This window comes from Oncorhynchus gorbuscha, linkage group LG13 (genome assembly GCF_021184085.1).
Source record: "Oncorhynchus gorbuscha isolate QuinsamMale2020 ecotype Even-year linkage group LG13, OgorEven_v1.0, whole genome shotgun sequence".
Classification (NCBI taxonomy): domain Eukaryota; kingdom Metazoa; phylum Chordata; class Actinopteri; order Salmoniformes; family Salmonidae; genus Oncorhynchus; species Oncorhynchus gorbuscha.
The window spans coordinates 83852680-83869536 of NC_060185.1; the positions used below are offsets into that span (position 1 = coordinate 83852680).

At 43.5% G+C, this 16857-nt stretch overlaps 1 protein-coding gene across 1 annotated transcript; it reads left to right on the forward strand.

Moving 5' to 3' along the window:
- The first annotated feature begins 6162 nt into the window (after positions 1-6162).
- On the forward strand, positions 6163-16740 carry LOC123993620 (fermitin family homolog 3-like). Its single transcript, XM_046295968.1, has 15 exons — positions 6163-6323; positions 7388-7512; positions 7831-8064; positions 8249-8365; positions 11003-11171; positions 11276-11378; positions 12280-12387; positions 12621-12755; positions 13238-13284; positions 13474-13598; positions 13828-13934; positions 14102-14314; positions 14936-15060; positions 15956-16097; positions 16272-16740. Exons 2-15 carry the CDS (start codon positions 7389-7391, stop codon positions 16449-16451), a joined length of 1929 nt encoding a protein of 642 aa, XP_046151924.1. The 5' UTR covers positions 6163-6323; position 7388; the 3' UTR covers positions 16452-16740.
- The last annotated feature ends 117 nt before the right edge of the window (positions 16741-16857 follow it).

Below are 16857 nucleotides of genomic sequence, written 5' to 3' on the forward strand. Positions count from 1 at the left end.
TAATTGGTAATTACAATCTTGTTTAATCGCTGCAACTCCCCAACGGGCTCGGGAGAGGTGAAGGTCCTCCGAAACACGATCCGCCAAGACGCGCTGCTTTTACACACTGCTCGCTTAGCCCGGAAGCCAGTCGCCCAACGTGTCAGGAGCTCTGTGTTGAGCTGATCGAGTTGACTGTTTCTCTGTCTGTCATTCACCGCCCTCTACTGGCCAACAGCTAGAATTACATCTTACTATGTAACGTAATTTGTAGCCTAATTATATCTAGTGTATTTGTATTTATTATGGATACCCATTAGCTCCTGCCAAAGCAGCATATACTCTTCCTGGGGACCAGGAAAAAAATTAAGGCAGTTTATGCAATTTTAAAATCATTACAATACATTCAGATTTCACAACACACTGTGTGCCCTTAGGCCCCTACTCCACCGCCACCGCATATCTACAGTACTAAATCCGTGTGTATAGTGCGCATGTTATCCTGTGTGTGTATGCATGTATCTGTGCCTAAGTTTGTGTTGCTTCACAGTCCCCGCTGTTCCATAAGGTGTTTTTTTAATCTGTTTTTTTAATCTAATTTTACTGCTTGCATCAGTTACTTGATGTGGAATAGAGTTCCATGTAGTCAAGGCTCTATGTAGTACTGTACGCCTCCCATAGTCTGTTCTGGACTTGGGGACTGAGAAGAGACCTCTTGTGGCATGTCTTGTGGGGTGTGCATGGGCGTCTGAGCTGTGCCAGTAGTTTAGACAGCCAGCTCGGTGCATTCAACATGTCAATACCTCTCATAAATACAAGTAATGATGATGTCAATCTTTCCTCCACTTTGAGCCAGGAGAGATTGACATGCATATTATTAATATTAGCTCTCTGTGTACATCCAAGGGCCAGCCATGTTGCCCTGTTCTGAGCCAATTTCAATTTTCCCGTCCTTTTTTGTGGCACCTGACCACATGACTGAGGTGCGACAAAACTAGGGCCTGTTGGACCTGCCTTGTGTATAGTGTTGTTAAGAAGGCAGAGCATCGCTTTATTATGGACAGACTTCTCCCCATCTTAGCTACTGCGAGGGTTGCACATTTTGGGGAATATTCAGAGGTGGAAATATATGGGAATTAACAGGAAAATATGGGAATTAATGGAAATATATGCAAATTAATATTAATACCATTTAAATGTAGAAGTTTTTTGCATTGGATATATTTACCATATCATATGGAGACAGAAACATAAACCTTTTACCTTATCATAGTAGACATAATTGCAAATTATTTTATCCTTCCAATATATATATTTTTAAACTAACGAATTTAACTTTAATTAAATGAGTTGACTCTTCACATGGGATGATTTCACTGAACTGCAAAAGAAAGGGAATATTGATCCATCGCATCTCCCAAAAATGTTTTCAACATACATCTGTAAAATGATAGTCTGTCTTCCCCTCAGTCTTCCATGTCTTCTCCCTGGACCTCCTCAATGTCCACCTCGTGAACATCAGACTGAGGCCTCATCTTCACTGTCACTTTCCACCTTGTTGAGGATGTCTCGTTGTCAAGCTTAAAAAGCCACAAATTTGCCCAGATGGCCACCAATTCTTCAATCCTTGTATTTGTCAGCCTGTTGCGTCCTTTGGTGTGTTTGTTCCCAAACAAGGACCAGTTGCGCTCTGAGGCGGCTGATGTTGGTGGGATTTGGAGGATGATGGAAGCAACAGGGGAAAGAGCCTCAGATCCACAAAGTCCCTTCCACCAGGTGGTTGATGAGATATGTTGGCACGACTGCCATATTGCATCTCCATCCCAAAGCCCTTGCTTGGAAGTGTACTTCGCCAGACTGCCAAGAACCTTGCCCTCGTACAGGCCAAGGTGGCGAGACACGGTAGTGATGACACCATAGGCCTTGTTGATCTCAACAATGAAGTGGGCAGGGCAGTACTGATTTCTTCTCTTACATCTGCAAGCAGAGTCTGAACATCAGACAGGATGGCATTGTCTCCCTCAATCTGTGCAATGGATAGCTTTTTACTATCATTATTTAAATAATTGATCTTTGTTTCATAGTATAGTTTATTTTTATTTAGTTCTGTCACATTATTTCTTCATTTGCAGTACATTTAGCAATCAGCTGGGCTGCCAGACTTATTTGCCATACATTTTGCCTCATCCCTCTCAACTATACAATTGTTCAATTCCTCATCAATCCAAGGGGATTTAACAGTTTTTACAGTCATTTTCTTAATGGGTGCTGCTTATTAATAACTGGAATAAGCAATTTCATAAATGTGTCAAGTGCAGCATCTGGTTGCTCCTCATTACACACCACAGACCAGCAAACATTCTTTACATCATCAACTTATGAATCACTACAAAACTTCTTGTATGACCTCTTCTACTCTATATTAGGCCCAGGCTTTGGAACTTTGGTTTTCCTAGATATGGCTACTATATTGTGATCACTACATCCTATGGATTTGGATACTGCTTTAAACCACATTTCTGCAGCATTAGTAAAGATGTGATCAATACATGTTGATGATTTCATTCCTGTGCTGTGTGTAAATACCCTGGTAACCTGAACCAGGTTGCAGACACTGGTTACAGTTTGAAAATATACTTCTCTGTTGATATCACATACATTATCAAGCATTTCACACATATTATCCAGATACTGATTGTTAGCACTTGCTGGTCTATAGCAGCTTCCCACAAAAATGGGCTTTAGGTGAGGCAGATGGACCTGTAGCCATTTTACTTCAACAGTATTTAACATCAGATAGTCTCGAAGCTTTACAGGAATGTGGTTCTGAATATAGATCGCAACACCGCCCCATTGGCATTTCTGTCTTTTCGGTAGATGTTATAACCATGTGATGCTAGTGTAACCGATGTGAAATGGCTAGCTAGTTAGCTGTGGTGCGCGCTAATAGCGTTTCGATCGGTGACGTCACTCGCTCTGAGACTTGCAGTAGTTCGGCTTTTGTGGAGCGATGGGTAACGATGCTTCGTGGGTGTCATTGTCTATGTGTGTAGAGGGTCCCTGGTTCGAGCCCGGGTAGGGGCGAGGGGACAGACTAAAGTTAAACTGTTACACTACCACTGTATCATCAAAGGTATTATCCAAGTGAATTTCAGAGATAGTCAGAATAGGAATGTCATCTGCTACAAGACTTCATGGACCTTGTTTCTTAGGCTACATATGTTAATATGGGCTATTTTTTAGCACTTTTCTGGGTACCTTGATCGTTTTTAATGCTTTACTGGGAAGCTTATCAGAGGTAGACTTACTTATGTTATTTACATTGGAGCTGATAGTGCAGGGTGAGCTGCATAAAGTGGTCTTCCTACTATTGCACACTGCCTCAGTGCTCACAGTGTAACTGGTTTATAGGCTCATGATTACTGCTTACAATAGCTGTAGGATAAACAGATGTATTCGGTGCAATTAGGGATACATAAATTAAATTACTGATATTGTGTTTGCCACTAGGATCATGTACATTTAATGCAGCATTATGACGACTCATTGTCACAGTGGTAGGGATTAACTGAGCTGGTCTTGGATCATTGTTTCAATGCAGCCCTGAAATGTGTGGACAGAGGCTGGGAGCCAAGATGATTTGGATGGACTCCGTCATTCCTGTAGAGTATCTTCTGTTTCCAGAAGGTGTCAAAGTTAACTATAAAAGTAACCAGCAGAGCCACAGTAGTCTATTATGGGTTTCTGCTGCGACTCTCTGTTTATCACTTTAACTATACATTCATGTACATACTACCTCAATTGGGGGCGACCAACCAGTGCTCCCGCACTTTGGCTAACCGGGCTATCTACATTGTGTCCTGCCACCCACCACCCACCAACCCCTCTTTTACGCTACTGCTACTCTCTGTTCATCATATATGCATAGTCACTTTAACCATACCTACATGTGCATACTACCACAATCAGCCTGACTAACCGGTGTCTGTATGTAGCCTCGCTACTTTTATAGCCTCGCTACTGAATATAGCCTGTCTTTTTACTGTTGTTTTATTTCTTTACATTGTTCACCTAACACCTTTTTTTGCACTATTGGTTAGAGCCTGTAAGTAAGCATTTCACTGTAAGGTCTACACCTGTTGTATTCGGCGCACATGACAAATAAACTTTGATTTGATTTTTGCCAGATGTGTAATGCCAGCAGTCTGCTGAATGTTTCACACCCGCGGCCCAACGATGGTACTGGACCTGAAATGATTGGCTGTTTTTTGGAGTCTTTTAATGCTAAAATCAGTTCTTTCAAATCCATTTTCAAATGTTCTGAGCTAGCCCTCCTGAAAAGAAAAACAATACAAATGTTCTGAGCTAGCCCTCCTGAAAAGAAAAACAATACAAATGTTCTGAGCTAGCCCTCCTGAAAGAAAAACAATACAAATGTTCTGAGCTAGCCCTCCTGAAAGAAAAACAATACAAATGTTCTGAGCTAGCCCTCCTGAAAAGAAAAACAATACAAATGTTCTGAGCTAGCCCTCCTGAAAAGAAAAACAATACAAATGTTCTGAGCTAGCCCTCCTGAAAAGAAAAACAATACAAATGTTCTGAGCTAGCCCTCCTGAAAAGAAAAACAATACAAATGTTCTGAGCTAGCCCTCCTGAAAAGAAAAACAATACAAATGTTCTGAGCTAGCCCTCCTGAAAAGAAAAACAATACAAATGTTCTGAGCTAGCCCTCCTGAAAAGAAAAACAATACAAATGTTCTGAGCTAGCCCTCCTGAAAAGAAAAACAATACAAATGTTCTGAGCTAGCCCTCCTGAAAAGAAAAACAATACAAATGTTCTGAGCTAGCCCTCCTGAAAGAAAAACAATACAAGTGTTGCTTAGAACAGATCTCCTCTTTGCTCATCTGCCATGTTGTGTTGCTACCATGTTGTGTTGCTACCATGTTGTGTTGTTGTCATGTGTTGTTGCCATGCTATGTTGTTGTCTTTAGGTCTCTCTTTATGTAGTGTTGTGGTGTCTCTCTTGTCGTGATGTGTGTTTTTTTCTATATTTTTTCTTTTTTCAATCCCAGCCTCCGTCCCCGCAGGAGTCCTTTTGCCTTTTGGTAGGCGGTCATTGTAAATAAGGATGTGTTCTTAACTGTCTTGCCTAGTTTTATAAAGTTTTTTATTTTTTATTGAAAAAATCCTCTTTCCTCAACTCCTCTTGTACACACTATTTATTTTCAGGTCAGCGACCAGAGGAAATATGAGGAGAGAAGAGAACATTTAGAACTGTTAGGGCATATCCTTCAAAAGCTAATGCAAGACTATGTCAACCAAGTGTCAAAGGTTACATAGAAGTGCCCCTTACTCATGTGTGTGTGTATGTTGAGGGGGGGGGGGTGTATAGTAATCAAATAATAATTTGACCAACTGGAGACATGTTGTTAGTCCCCACATGGTCAAATGCTATTTCTAGGTGGTTTAGGATTAAGGTTAGAATTATGTTACGGGTTAGTTTTAGGGTTAGGAGCTAGGGTTAAGGTTAGGGTTAGGGTAATAGTACGGGTTAGGGTTAGGGAAAATAGGATTTTGAATGGGACTGAATTGTGTGTCCCCACAAGGTTAGCTGTACAAGACTGTGTGTGTGTGTCCATCACATGTCAATTGACACACAGCCTACTGCAGGTGGTTCCCCAACTTGCAGGGGGATTTTATTTGGCCAAGTTTTCTGAGCTCTATAAAGTTTTTTTATTTTTGATATTGTTCGACATTAAAAGATTTGGGAAATCTGTTCCAAAGTATTCCCACTCATAATAGAGAGACACTAAGCCAGGTTTGAAATTAGTATGTTTTAGTCAAATATTACATCTGTTTGGGCTTCTTGCGGTCAATTTGCAGTCTACAGATGATCTGGCCCTCTGACCATCTGCCCATGAAAAAAAACGGCCCGCGGCTGAATCTAGTTGATGAACCCTGGTCTACTTTATGGATCACATGACCCTTCCTTCCCCTACCCACCCTCCCCAGACTGCTACAGAACCAATGAGACTGACATACGGTCATTATAACTGACACACACACACACATAGAGCTAAATTCATTGTCACTGTCACTCACACTTCCGGTGGCCGGAAACTGACAAAAGAGGAACACCCTTTTCAGCACTGACATGTGCACCACATATCATACATAGACCACAACTCAAGACCCAACCCAACAGAGAGAGAGGGGAAGTGGAATAGGCAGGTTTCACCAAATGAGTCCAGAAGGGTAGTTTCACAGAACAAGCAGAAGAAGGGTAGTGGGTCTTTTTTAAAAGAAGCTGCCAGAGTCCCCTGCATTTTGGACGGTGGAGAAGGTAAGATGCACAAGAGTGTGTAGCAAATGCGAGACGGACTGTGTTGTTTGTGTGAGAGTGTTTCGCCCGGGGTCTCAGAGAGAGATAGAGAGATGTCTTTCTGGTCAATTGTGATGTTGGAGGATGGGACAGAGGGATGGATGTGAACAGTATATGACTGCAGTAGGCTTCTATTCTATCGATGGGCCAAAACTCTGACTCCTTTGCTGTAAGTAGAACAAGACAACTAGTCAAGTTACAGAGTGCTTAACCTTACACCATGTTGTTATTACCATACTGACATGACACACACACACACACCAGTGGAGGCTGCTGAGGGGAGGAGGGCTCATAATAATGGCTGGAACGGAGCTAATGGATTGGCATCAAACACCTGGTGTATTTGATACCATTCTACTGATTACACTCCAGCCATTACCACGAGCCTGTCCTCCCCAATTTCAGTGCCACCAACCTCCTGTGCACACACACAGTTGGACATTTAATGGTGTTGGGTTGGGTAGGATTGGGTTGGGTAGAGTCGGGTAGGGTTGGGTTGGGTAGGATGGGGTTGGGTAGGGTCTGAAAGCGGAAGTATGCGTCCAGAATTATTGCTGAAGTTAGAAATAGGAAGTGTGTGTGTGTTGTCATATTGAACTTGTCAGAAGAACCCGGTCATCTAGGGTGTGTGTTGTCATATTGAACTTGTCAGAAGAACCCAGTCATCTAGGGTGTGTGTGTGTGTTGTCATATTGAACTTGTCAGAAGAACCCGGTCATCTAGGGTGTGTGTGTGTGTGTGTTGTCATAGTGAACTTGTCAGAAGAACCCAGTTATCTAGGGTGTGTGTGTGTGTGTTGTCATAGTGAACTTGTCAGAAGAACCCGGTCATCTAGGGTGTGTGTCTGTGTGGGATGTGTGGTTGGGATTCGAAAGTGTGTTTCATGTGACATACATACATATTTTCTGTCCTCCCCTTCACACGTTCTTTCTCTCATTCTTTTTCCCAACCCAACACTTGTTTCTCCCTTACTATTCTCTCTCTTTCTCTCTCGCTCTCTCTCTTTCTATTTCTCTCTCTCTCAGTATGGCAGCGTGGGACCTGTCAGTTGCGGTGGAGGACCTGGGAGCTGATGCTCCGCCCATCACTGTCAGTGTGACCTCTGACCTACACATAGGTGGGGTCATCCTCAAACTGGTGGAGAAGTCACGTGAGTCACACACACACACACACACACACACACACACACACACACACACACACACACACACACACACACACACACACACACACACACACACACACACACACACACACACACACACACACACACACACACACACACACACACACACACACACATACTGTATGGTAGAGACCAGCAATCTCCCTATCCTACACAGCATTGTATAGAGGTGATATTCACTCATATGATCCACCACAAGTAGATCCCAAGGCACCGACTGTGTGGGTGATGCATGGCAGACATGTTGTGTCAGAGGGCTCACCAGTTTCCTCCCCTGTGCAGAGGTAAAGCGTGACTGGTCGGATCATGCCCTGTGGTGGGAGCAGAAGCAGCAGTGGCTCCTGCGAACGGCCTGGACACTTGAGAAGTGTGGCATCCAGGCAGATGCCGGGCTCATCTTCATGCCCCAGCACAAGCCCCTGAGGCTGGGCCTGCCCAACGGACTGAACGTCAGGCTCCGGGTCTGCTTCTCTGGGCCTGTGTTCCGCACTGTGCTGGGCATCTGCAAGATGCTGAGTGAGTTCAGAAATCAATGACTTTATTTTCTCTTTCCAAGAAGTTTATTTTCACATCAACATAACAAAGGAATCCACAATCTACTATATTTCTGCTTATAGTTTTAAGTGAAAGAAAGTTTGGCACTCCACAAAACACTTTTTCACCCATCCTTCCATTCTTTCTCCTTCCTCTCTGGTTCCAGACATCCGTCGGCCAGAGGAGCTGTCCCTGCTGCGACCTGTAGAGGAGAAGAAGAGGAAGAAAGTTAGAGACTTGTCAGAGGAACTGTATGACCTCACAGAAGTGCCTCTCACCTCAGGTACACATTATGACATCATCATGTCCCCATCGACGCTCAGCTGACCAATCACAATATGAAGAGCAGAACTTGCATCGTTATGTCTGACTAGTTATTAGAATAACTAAGCTTGCTTAAAGCTTATGTAACTAAGTAATTGCTATAGTAGCAGTATTAGTAGTAGTAGCAGTAACAGTAGCAGTAACAGTATTAGCAGTAACAGTAATAGTAACCGTATTATCAGTAACAGTAGTAGTAGTAGTAGTAACAGTAGTAGTAACAGTAGTAACAGTAATAGTAACAGTAGTAGTAACCGTATTAGCAGTAACAGCAGTAGTAGTAGTAACAGTAACAGTAGTAGTAACAGTAGTAGCAGTAGTAACAGTAATAGTAACCGTATTAGCGGTAACAGTAGTAGTAACAGTAGTAGTAGTAACCGTAGTAGTAGTAGTAGTAGTAGTAGTAGTAGTAGTAGTAGTAGTAGTAATAGTAACCGTATTAGCGGTAACAGTAGTAGTAGTAGTAGTAGTAGTAGTAGTAGTAATAGTAACCGTATTAGCGGTAACAGTAGTAGTAGCAGTAGTAGTAGCAGCAGCAGTAGTAGTAGTAGTAGTAACAGTAACAGTAGTAGTAACAGTAATAGTAGCAGTAGTAAGAGTAATAGTAGTAACAGTAACAGTAGTAGTAGCAGTCGTAAGAGTAATAGTAGTAGTAGTAGCAGCAGTAGTAGTAGTAGTAACAGTAGTAGTAGCAGTCGTAGTAGCAGGAGTAGTAGTAGTAGTAGTAATAGTAGTAGCAGCAGTAGTAGTAGTAGCAGCAGCAGTAGTAGTAGTAACAGTAGTAGTAGCAGCAGTAGTAGTAGTAGTAACAGTAGTAGTAGCAGTCGTAGTAGCAGCAGTAGTAGTAGTAGTAACAGTAACAGTAGTAGTAACAGTAGTAGTAGTAGTAACAGTAAGAGTAGCAGTAATAGTAGCAGTAACAGTAGTAGTAGCAGTAGTAGTAGCAGTAGTAGTAGTAGTAGTAACAGTAACAGTAGTAGTAACAGTAGTAGTAGTAGTAACAGTAACAGTAGCAGTAATAGTAGCAGTAACAGTAGTAGTAGCAGCAGCAGCAGTAGTAGTAACAGTAACAGTAGTAGTAACAGTAGTAGTAACAGTAGTAGTAACAGTAACAGTAGTAGTAACAGTAGTAGTAACAGTAGTAGTAAGAGTAATAGTAGTAGTAACAGTATTAGCAGTAACAGTAGTAGTAGTAGCGGTAGTAGTAACAGTAACAGTAGTAGTAGTAACCGTAACCGTAACAGTAGTAGTAACAGTAACAGTAATAGTAACAGTCGTAAGAGTAATAGTAGTAGTAGTAGCAGCAGTAGTAGTAGTAGTAACAGTAGTAGTAGCAGTCGTAGTAGCAGGAGTAGTAGTAGTAGTAGTAATAGTAGTAGCAGCAGTAGTAGTAGTAGCAGCAGCAGTAGTAGTAGTAACAGTAGTAGTAGCAGCAGTAGTAGTAGTAGTAACAGTAACAGTAGTAGTAACAGTAGTAGTAGTAGTAACAGTAAGAGTAGCAGTAATAGTAGCAGTAACAGTAGTAGTAGCAGTAGTAGTAGCAGTAGTAGTAGTAGTAGTAACAGTAACAGTAGTAGTAACAGTAGTAGTAGTAGTAACAGTAACAGTAGCAGTAATAGTAGCAGTAACAGTAGTAGTAGCAGCAGCAGCAGTAGTAGTAACAGTAACAGTAGTAGTAACAGTAGTAGTAACAGTAACAGTAGTAGTAACAGTAACAGTAGTAGTAACAGTAGTAGTAACAGTAACAGTAGTAGTAACAGTAGCAGTAACAGTAGTAGTAGCAGCAGCAGCAGTAGTAGTAACAGTAACAGTAGTAGTAACAGTAGTAGTAACAGTAATAGTAACAGTATTAGTAGTAATAGTAGCAGTAGTAAGAGTAATAGTAGTAACAGTAACAGTAGTAGTAGCAGTAGTAAGAGTAATAGTAGTAGTAGCAGTAGTAGTAGCAGCAGTAGTAGTAGTAGCAGTAGTAGTAGCAGCAGTAGTAGTAGTAGCAGCAGCAGTAGTAGTAGTAGCAGTAGTAGTAGCAGCAGTAGTAGTAGTAGCAGTATTAGTAGCAGCAGTAGTAGTAGTAGTAACAGTAGTAGTAGCAGTAGTAGTAGCAGCAGTAGTAGTAGTAGTAACAGTAACAGTAGTAGTAACAGTAGTAGTAGTAGTAACAGTAACAGTAGCAGTAATAGTAGCAGTAACAGTAGTAGTAGCAGTAGTAGTCGCAGCAGTAGTAGTAGTAGTAACAGTAACAGTAGTAGTAACAGTAGTAGTAGTAGTAACAGTAACAGTATCAGTAATAGTAGCAGTAACAGTAGTAGTAGCAGTAGTAGTAGTAGTAACAGTAACAGTAGTAGTAACAGTAGTGGTAGTAGTAGTAACAGTAACAGTAGTAGTAACAGTATTAGCAGTAACAGTAATAGTAGTAGTAATAGTAGTGGTAGTAGTAGTAGTGGTAGTAGTAGTAGTAACAATAACAGTAGTAGTAACAGTATTCGCAGTAACAGTAGTAGTAGCAGTAACAGTAGTACTAGTAGCAGTAGTAGTACGATCTAGATATCTTCACTATTTGACCCAGTATTGGCCCTGTCCTGTTTCCCTTCCTACCCAGTGTCCCGCCCCTGCTTGTATAATGGAATGCCTGCCCATTTCGCTGACTCCCCTAAGACTGAGAAGGTGTACAAGATGCTGTCAGTCTCCCAGCCTGCTCCCCCCCCAGAGGCCATTGCTAAGCTGTACCGCCCCGCCAGTGTGGTAGACAAGGCCCACATCCACAGCAGGTAGACATATACACACACACACATTTCTCTGTCTCGGTCTTCACTTCACTCTGTCGTCGTCCTTCGTTCTAAGTACTTTCTCTCTCTCCTTTCTCCTATCTCAGGTGGCTGGACTCTTCTCGTTCACTGATGGAGCAGGGAGTTCAGGAGAATGACAGACTCTGGCTGCGCTTCAAATACTACTGCTTCCATGACCTGGAGCCCAAGGTGTGTGTGTTTTTGTGTGTGCGTGTGCGTGTGCGTGTGCGTGTGTGTGTGTGTGTGTGTGTGTGTGTGTGTGTGTGTGTGTGTGTGTGTGTGTGTGTGTGTGTGTGTGTGTGTGTGTGTGTGTGTGTGTGTGCGTGCGTGCGTGCGTGTGTGTGTGTGTATGTGTGTGATATACCGAATGGAAAGTGATAGTTGAATTGGAAATAGGCTCTAAAATAGAAGTGTGAACTCTACTCTGGAATCTAACCATCTGGGTTTCATTGACTCACTTCTGTGACCTCTTCTGACCTCTCGCTCTCATCTTTTTCTCACTCTTTCATCTCTCTCCCCTTTTGTCTCTCCTTCTTTCTCTGCCGCCTCACCTCTTTCTCTCTGCCCCCTCACCTTTCTCTCTCTCTCTCTGCCCCCTCACCCCAACCCCTCGCTCTCTCTCTCTGCCCCCTCACCCCTCTCTCTCTCTCTGCCCCCTCACCCCAACTCCTCTCTCTCTCTCTCTCTCTCTCTCTCCCCCCTCACCCAACCCCTCTCTCTCTCTCTCTCCCTCACCCAACCCCTCTCTCTCTCTCTGCCCCCTCACCTCTCTCTCTGCCCCCTCACCCCTCTCTCTGCCCCCTCACCCCTCTCTCTCTCTGCCCCCTCACCTCTCTCTCTCTCTCTGCCCTCTCACCTCTCTCTCTCTCTCTGCCCCCTCACTTAATCTCTCTCACTGCCCCCTTACCTCTCTCTCTCTCTCTCTCTCTCTCTCTCTCTCTCTCTCTCTCTCTGCCCCCTCACCCCAACCCCTCTCTCTCTCTCTGCCCCCTCACCCCTCTCTCTGCCCCCTCACCCCAACCCCTCTCTCTCTCTCTGCCCCCTCACCCCTCTCTCTCTCTCTGCCCCCTCACCCCAACCCCTCTCTCAGTATGATGCGGTGCGTCTGACCCAGATGTATGAGCAGGCTCGCTGGGCCATCCTACTGGAGGACATAGACTGTACTGAGGAGGAGATGCTGCTTTTTGGAGCTATACAGGTACACAGAATGGATACTTCCTAGATATGTGCCTTCATTCTAATACCTGAACCCCATCAAGCGTTCACCAAAAGAGAGCATCAACTGTCAAAATTAGCTGCTGTCATTTTAAACCAGATATAACATGTTCACAAACACGTACTGACATGTAACTGGCCCTTGTTGTCCTAGTTCTAATGTGCTGTAAGTATAACTATGACTACCTCTCCCTTGTCATCTTCAACCCCCCCCAGTACCACATCAACAAGCTGTCCCTGTCGGAGCCCCAGACAATGACTTCTAGTCCGGCCATGGATGACCTGGACTCAGCCCTACAGTGCCTGGAGGTCAAGCTAGACGGGGCGAACAGCAGCCCCCAAGACATGCTGGTCAGAACATTATGACTCTTTATTTCCCACAATATATTGTATTGTGAGTCAAAATATGATATGTATTTCAGTTAAGTATTTGAATTATAAATAAAGTAGCGTAGCCCTTTCCTGTAGTCAAATGACCAAATCCCCTCTGGTGTTTCTAAGTCAAATGGATTGGTTATGTTTCTATCTTCTGTGATGTATATAAAGTGTAATATTGGGAGGCAAACTCAAATATCTGACATGCTTCTTTTTTTGAAGACCATAACCTTGTGTTGGAGGTGTGTACTTTATTTTCAAAGTAGATTTGTTTAAGACCACCAATAAACTGTCGGTGTGACTCTGATTTAGCCCCCTGCAGTAAAAGGTTAAATGAAGTAGAATTCAATTATAATATATTTTTTATCGACACAGATGCCAGAATTATTTCCCATGCCTATTTGAAAAGCAGATGTCAAACAATGAATAATTTGCATGTTGCTTTGGCTTCCACACAGGAGAACCTGACCGCCCCAGAGCTGAATGATTATTTGAAGATATTCCGGTAAGATCCGACATTTGTGTGAAAAAATGTCTGATTCCTCATTTCCCTGCACTATTTTTAGACTGGAACACACAAAATTGTACACACACACAAACATGCATTATCAGCACATGCACACACCCACCCACCCACCCACAAAGTCATTCCCACAGCATGTTAAGCAGTAATAACAGTGTACTTCTGTTTGAGGCCCAAGAGGTTGACTCTGAAGGGATACAAGCAGTACTGGTTCAAGTTTAAGGATGCCTCCATCTCCTACTATAAGAGCAAAGAGGAGAGCCTGGGAGAACCTATTCAACAGATCAACCTCAAAGGTATGAAGCAGACGGAGGGAGAATCTCAATGACATTTCCTTGATTTCTTGCATCCTCTCTCCTGGCCTCTTTCCCAAAACCCATTGGATGAGAAGGTCATAGGAGAAGGAATCAAGGAAATGCAATTGATGTTCTCCCTTAGATCAATTGTCTTTAGTCTCTTTCACCTGCTTATACTAACAGTACAATGACCTTATACACACAGTACAATAACCTTTCACCTTTTCAGGCTGTGAGGCTGCTCCAGATGTGAACGTTGCTGGACAAAAGTTCTGCATCAAACTTCTGATCCCAGCTCCAGAGGGCATGAACGAGGTCTACCTGCGCTGTGAAAATGTGGGTTACACACACACAAACACAGACACACACACACACACAAACTGTGAGATACGTGAGTACTACATTTCTTGCAATATTTGTTGAAAGTGTAGATAAGATCCACTATAAGGTCCAAGATCTTGCCCATGACTGTAGTCTCTCTCTCTCTCTCTCTCTATCTATAGGAGGAGCAGTATTCCAGTTGGATGGCAGCGTGTCGTCTGGCCTCTAAAGGGAAGAGTCTGGCAGACAGCTCATTCCAGAGTGAGGTCCAGAGCATCCGATCCTTCCTGGCCATGCAGCAGACCAACCCCAACACACACACAGATGACAGCATGAGCATCAACACACACAGCCTGGTCTCTCCACGCTACAGCAAGAAGTACAAGGCCAAACAGGTACCAAGTAGAGCTTGGTAACTGCCAAAATAAAGGAAACACCAACATGAAGGGTCTTAATGGGGCGTTGAGCCAGAACAGCTTCAATGCACCGTGGCATAGATTCTTCAAGTGTCAGGAACTCTATTGGAGGGATGTAACACCATTCTAAATTTCATAATTTAGTTTTGTGTTGATGGTGGTGGAAAACGCTGTCTCAGGCGCCACTCCAGAATCTTCCCTAACTGCTCAGAGAGCTGATGACTGAGACGGCCATGGCGTATGGGTTACATCATTTTCATGCTCATCAAACCATCCTTTGATCACTCGTGCCCTGAGGATGGGGGTATTGTCATCCTGAATATAAATGATTTACCATAGGTTGAAGGTGATCACTCAGAATGGCTGTGTATGTATTGGCGTTTACCTGACCCTCTAAAGGGATGAGAGGACCTAACCCATGCCAGGAAAATTACACTTCACAATAGAGCTGCCAGAACCCTCATTTACTCAAGTGTGTGCTTTATTTTGGCAGTTGTCCAACATAGTACCACACAGTTGAGTCACTTTTGAGAACATTTTATTTCCTTCTAACCCCACATAATATACCATGACCCTCTCTCTCACTCTGGCCATGCCCAGTTGACCCCTCGTATCCTGGAGGCATATCAGAACGTGGCTCAGCTCTCCCTGACCGACGCCCTCCTCCGCTTCCTCCAGATCTGGCAGGCCCTGCCTGATTTTGGTATCTCCTTGGTGGTGGTGAGGTAAGGCGGATATGGCAACCCAGTGTATCACACGTTTCACAGCAGGCTATTCTCGGTACCTAGAATCAAATCTTGCGTGCACTAGCTGGGCAGTTACCACAATTTACATTTATGTTAACAGTCTATCACCAAAGACTAGTGAGAGGCTAATGGCTGGCTAAGGTTAAGTTGTTGTGGTGAAGTTGAGTCTAGTGGCTGGTCTAAGGAAAAGTTGTGGTAAAGTTGAGTCTAGTGGCTGGTCTAAGGATAAGTTGTGGTGAAGTTGAGTCTAGTGGCTGGTCTAAGGATAAGTTGTGGTGAAGTTGAGTCTAGTGGCTGGTCTAAGGATAAGTTGTGGTGAAGTTGAGTCTAGTGGCTGGTCTAAGGATAAGTTGTGGTGAAGTTGAGTCTAGTGGCTGGTCTAAGGATAAGTTGAGGGGAAGTTGAGTCTAGAGGCTGGTCTAAGGAAAAGTTGTGGTAAAGTTGAGTCTAGTGGCTGGTCTAAGGATAAGTTGTGGTGAAGTTGAGTCTAGTGGCTGGTCTAAGGAAAAGTTGTGGTAAAGTTGAGTCTAGTGGCTGGTCTAAGGATAAGTTGTGGTGAAGTTGAGTCTAGTGGCTGGTCTAAGGAAAAGTTGTGGTAAAGTTGAGTCTAGTGGCTGGTCTAAGGAAAAGTTGTGGTAAAGTTGAGTCTAGTGGCTGGTCTAAGGATAAGTTGTGGTAAAGTTGAGTCTAGTGGCTGGTCTAAGGATAAGTTGTGGTGAAGATGAGTCTAGTGGCTGGTCTAAGGATAAGTTGTGGTGAAGTTGAGTCTAGTGGCTGGTCTAAGGATAAGTTGTGGTAAAGTTGAGTCTAGTGGCTGGTCTAAGGATAAGTTGTGGTAAAGTTGAGTCTAATGGATGGTCTCTGACCCGTTCAGGTTTAAGGGCAGCAGGAAGGACGAGGTGCTGGGCATCGCCCCCAACCGCCTGATCCGTATCGACCTGGGGGTGGGAGACGTGGTCAAGACCTGGCGCTACAACAACATGAGGCAGTGGAACGTCAACTGGGACATACGACAGGTGACCAGACCCGTCAATCAAACAATCAAAATGTTCACATTTTTCTGCACACAATCTCTTTTAGTAATACAAATACACACTGAACTCTGTATCCCTTTTTCCTGGTCATTTAGCTTTGCTCGTCTTTTGTGTGTTTGTGTTTGTTTGTTTGTTTGTTTTTTTACTAACCCACAGGTGGCCATAGAGTTCGATGGGAACGTGAACATAGCATTCAGTTGTGTGACGGCTGACTGTAAGATCGTCCATGAGTTCATTGGAGGCTACATCTTCATGTCAACACGCAGCCGCGAGCAGAGTGACACACTCAACGAAGAGCTCTTCCACAAGCTGACGGGAGGCCACGAGGCTCTGTGACACCCTCACCCAGTAATATACAGCAGCTATAGCCCAAGAAGCAATCTATATATCCATACAGCAAATACACCAGTGGACAGTTTGAGTGTTTTAGGGTGCGGCTGCAGCAGCCTTGAAGAGAAATGACAACCAGTCCACGCTGGGATCCTAACAGACATGCAGTTGACTATTCAATAAATCAAGGAAGAGGTGACCCATGAATAGAAAGTTATAGAAAATGATTAACAATGTAATGAATTGTCAATTCTGAAATCCAGAATTAAATATGTTTATTGACATACATAAAAAAGTTGACCGTTTTAATTTCCCTATGAGGCATTTGGCTTGATGGTTGAATGTCCTCGAGTATGGTGGCAGTTTCCGGAAATGTTGCTAAATGCACAGGAAGCCACAGGAAGGAATGCAG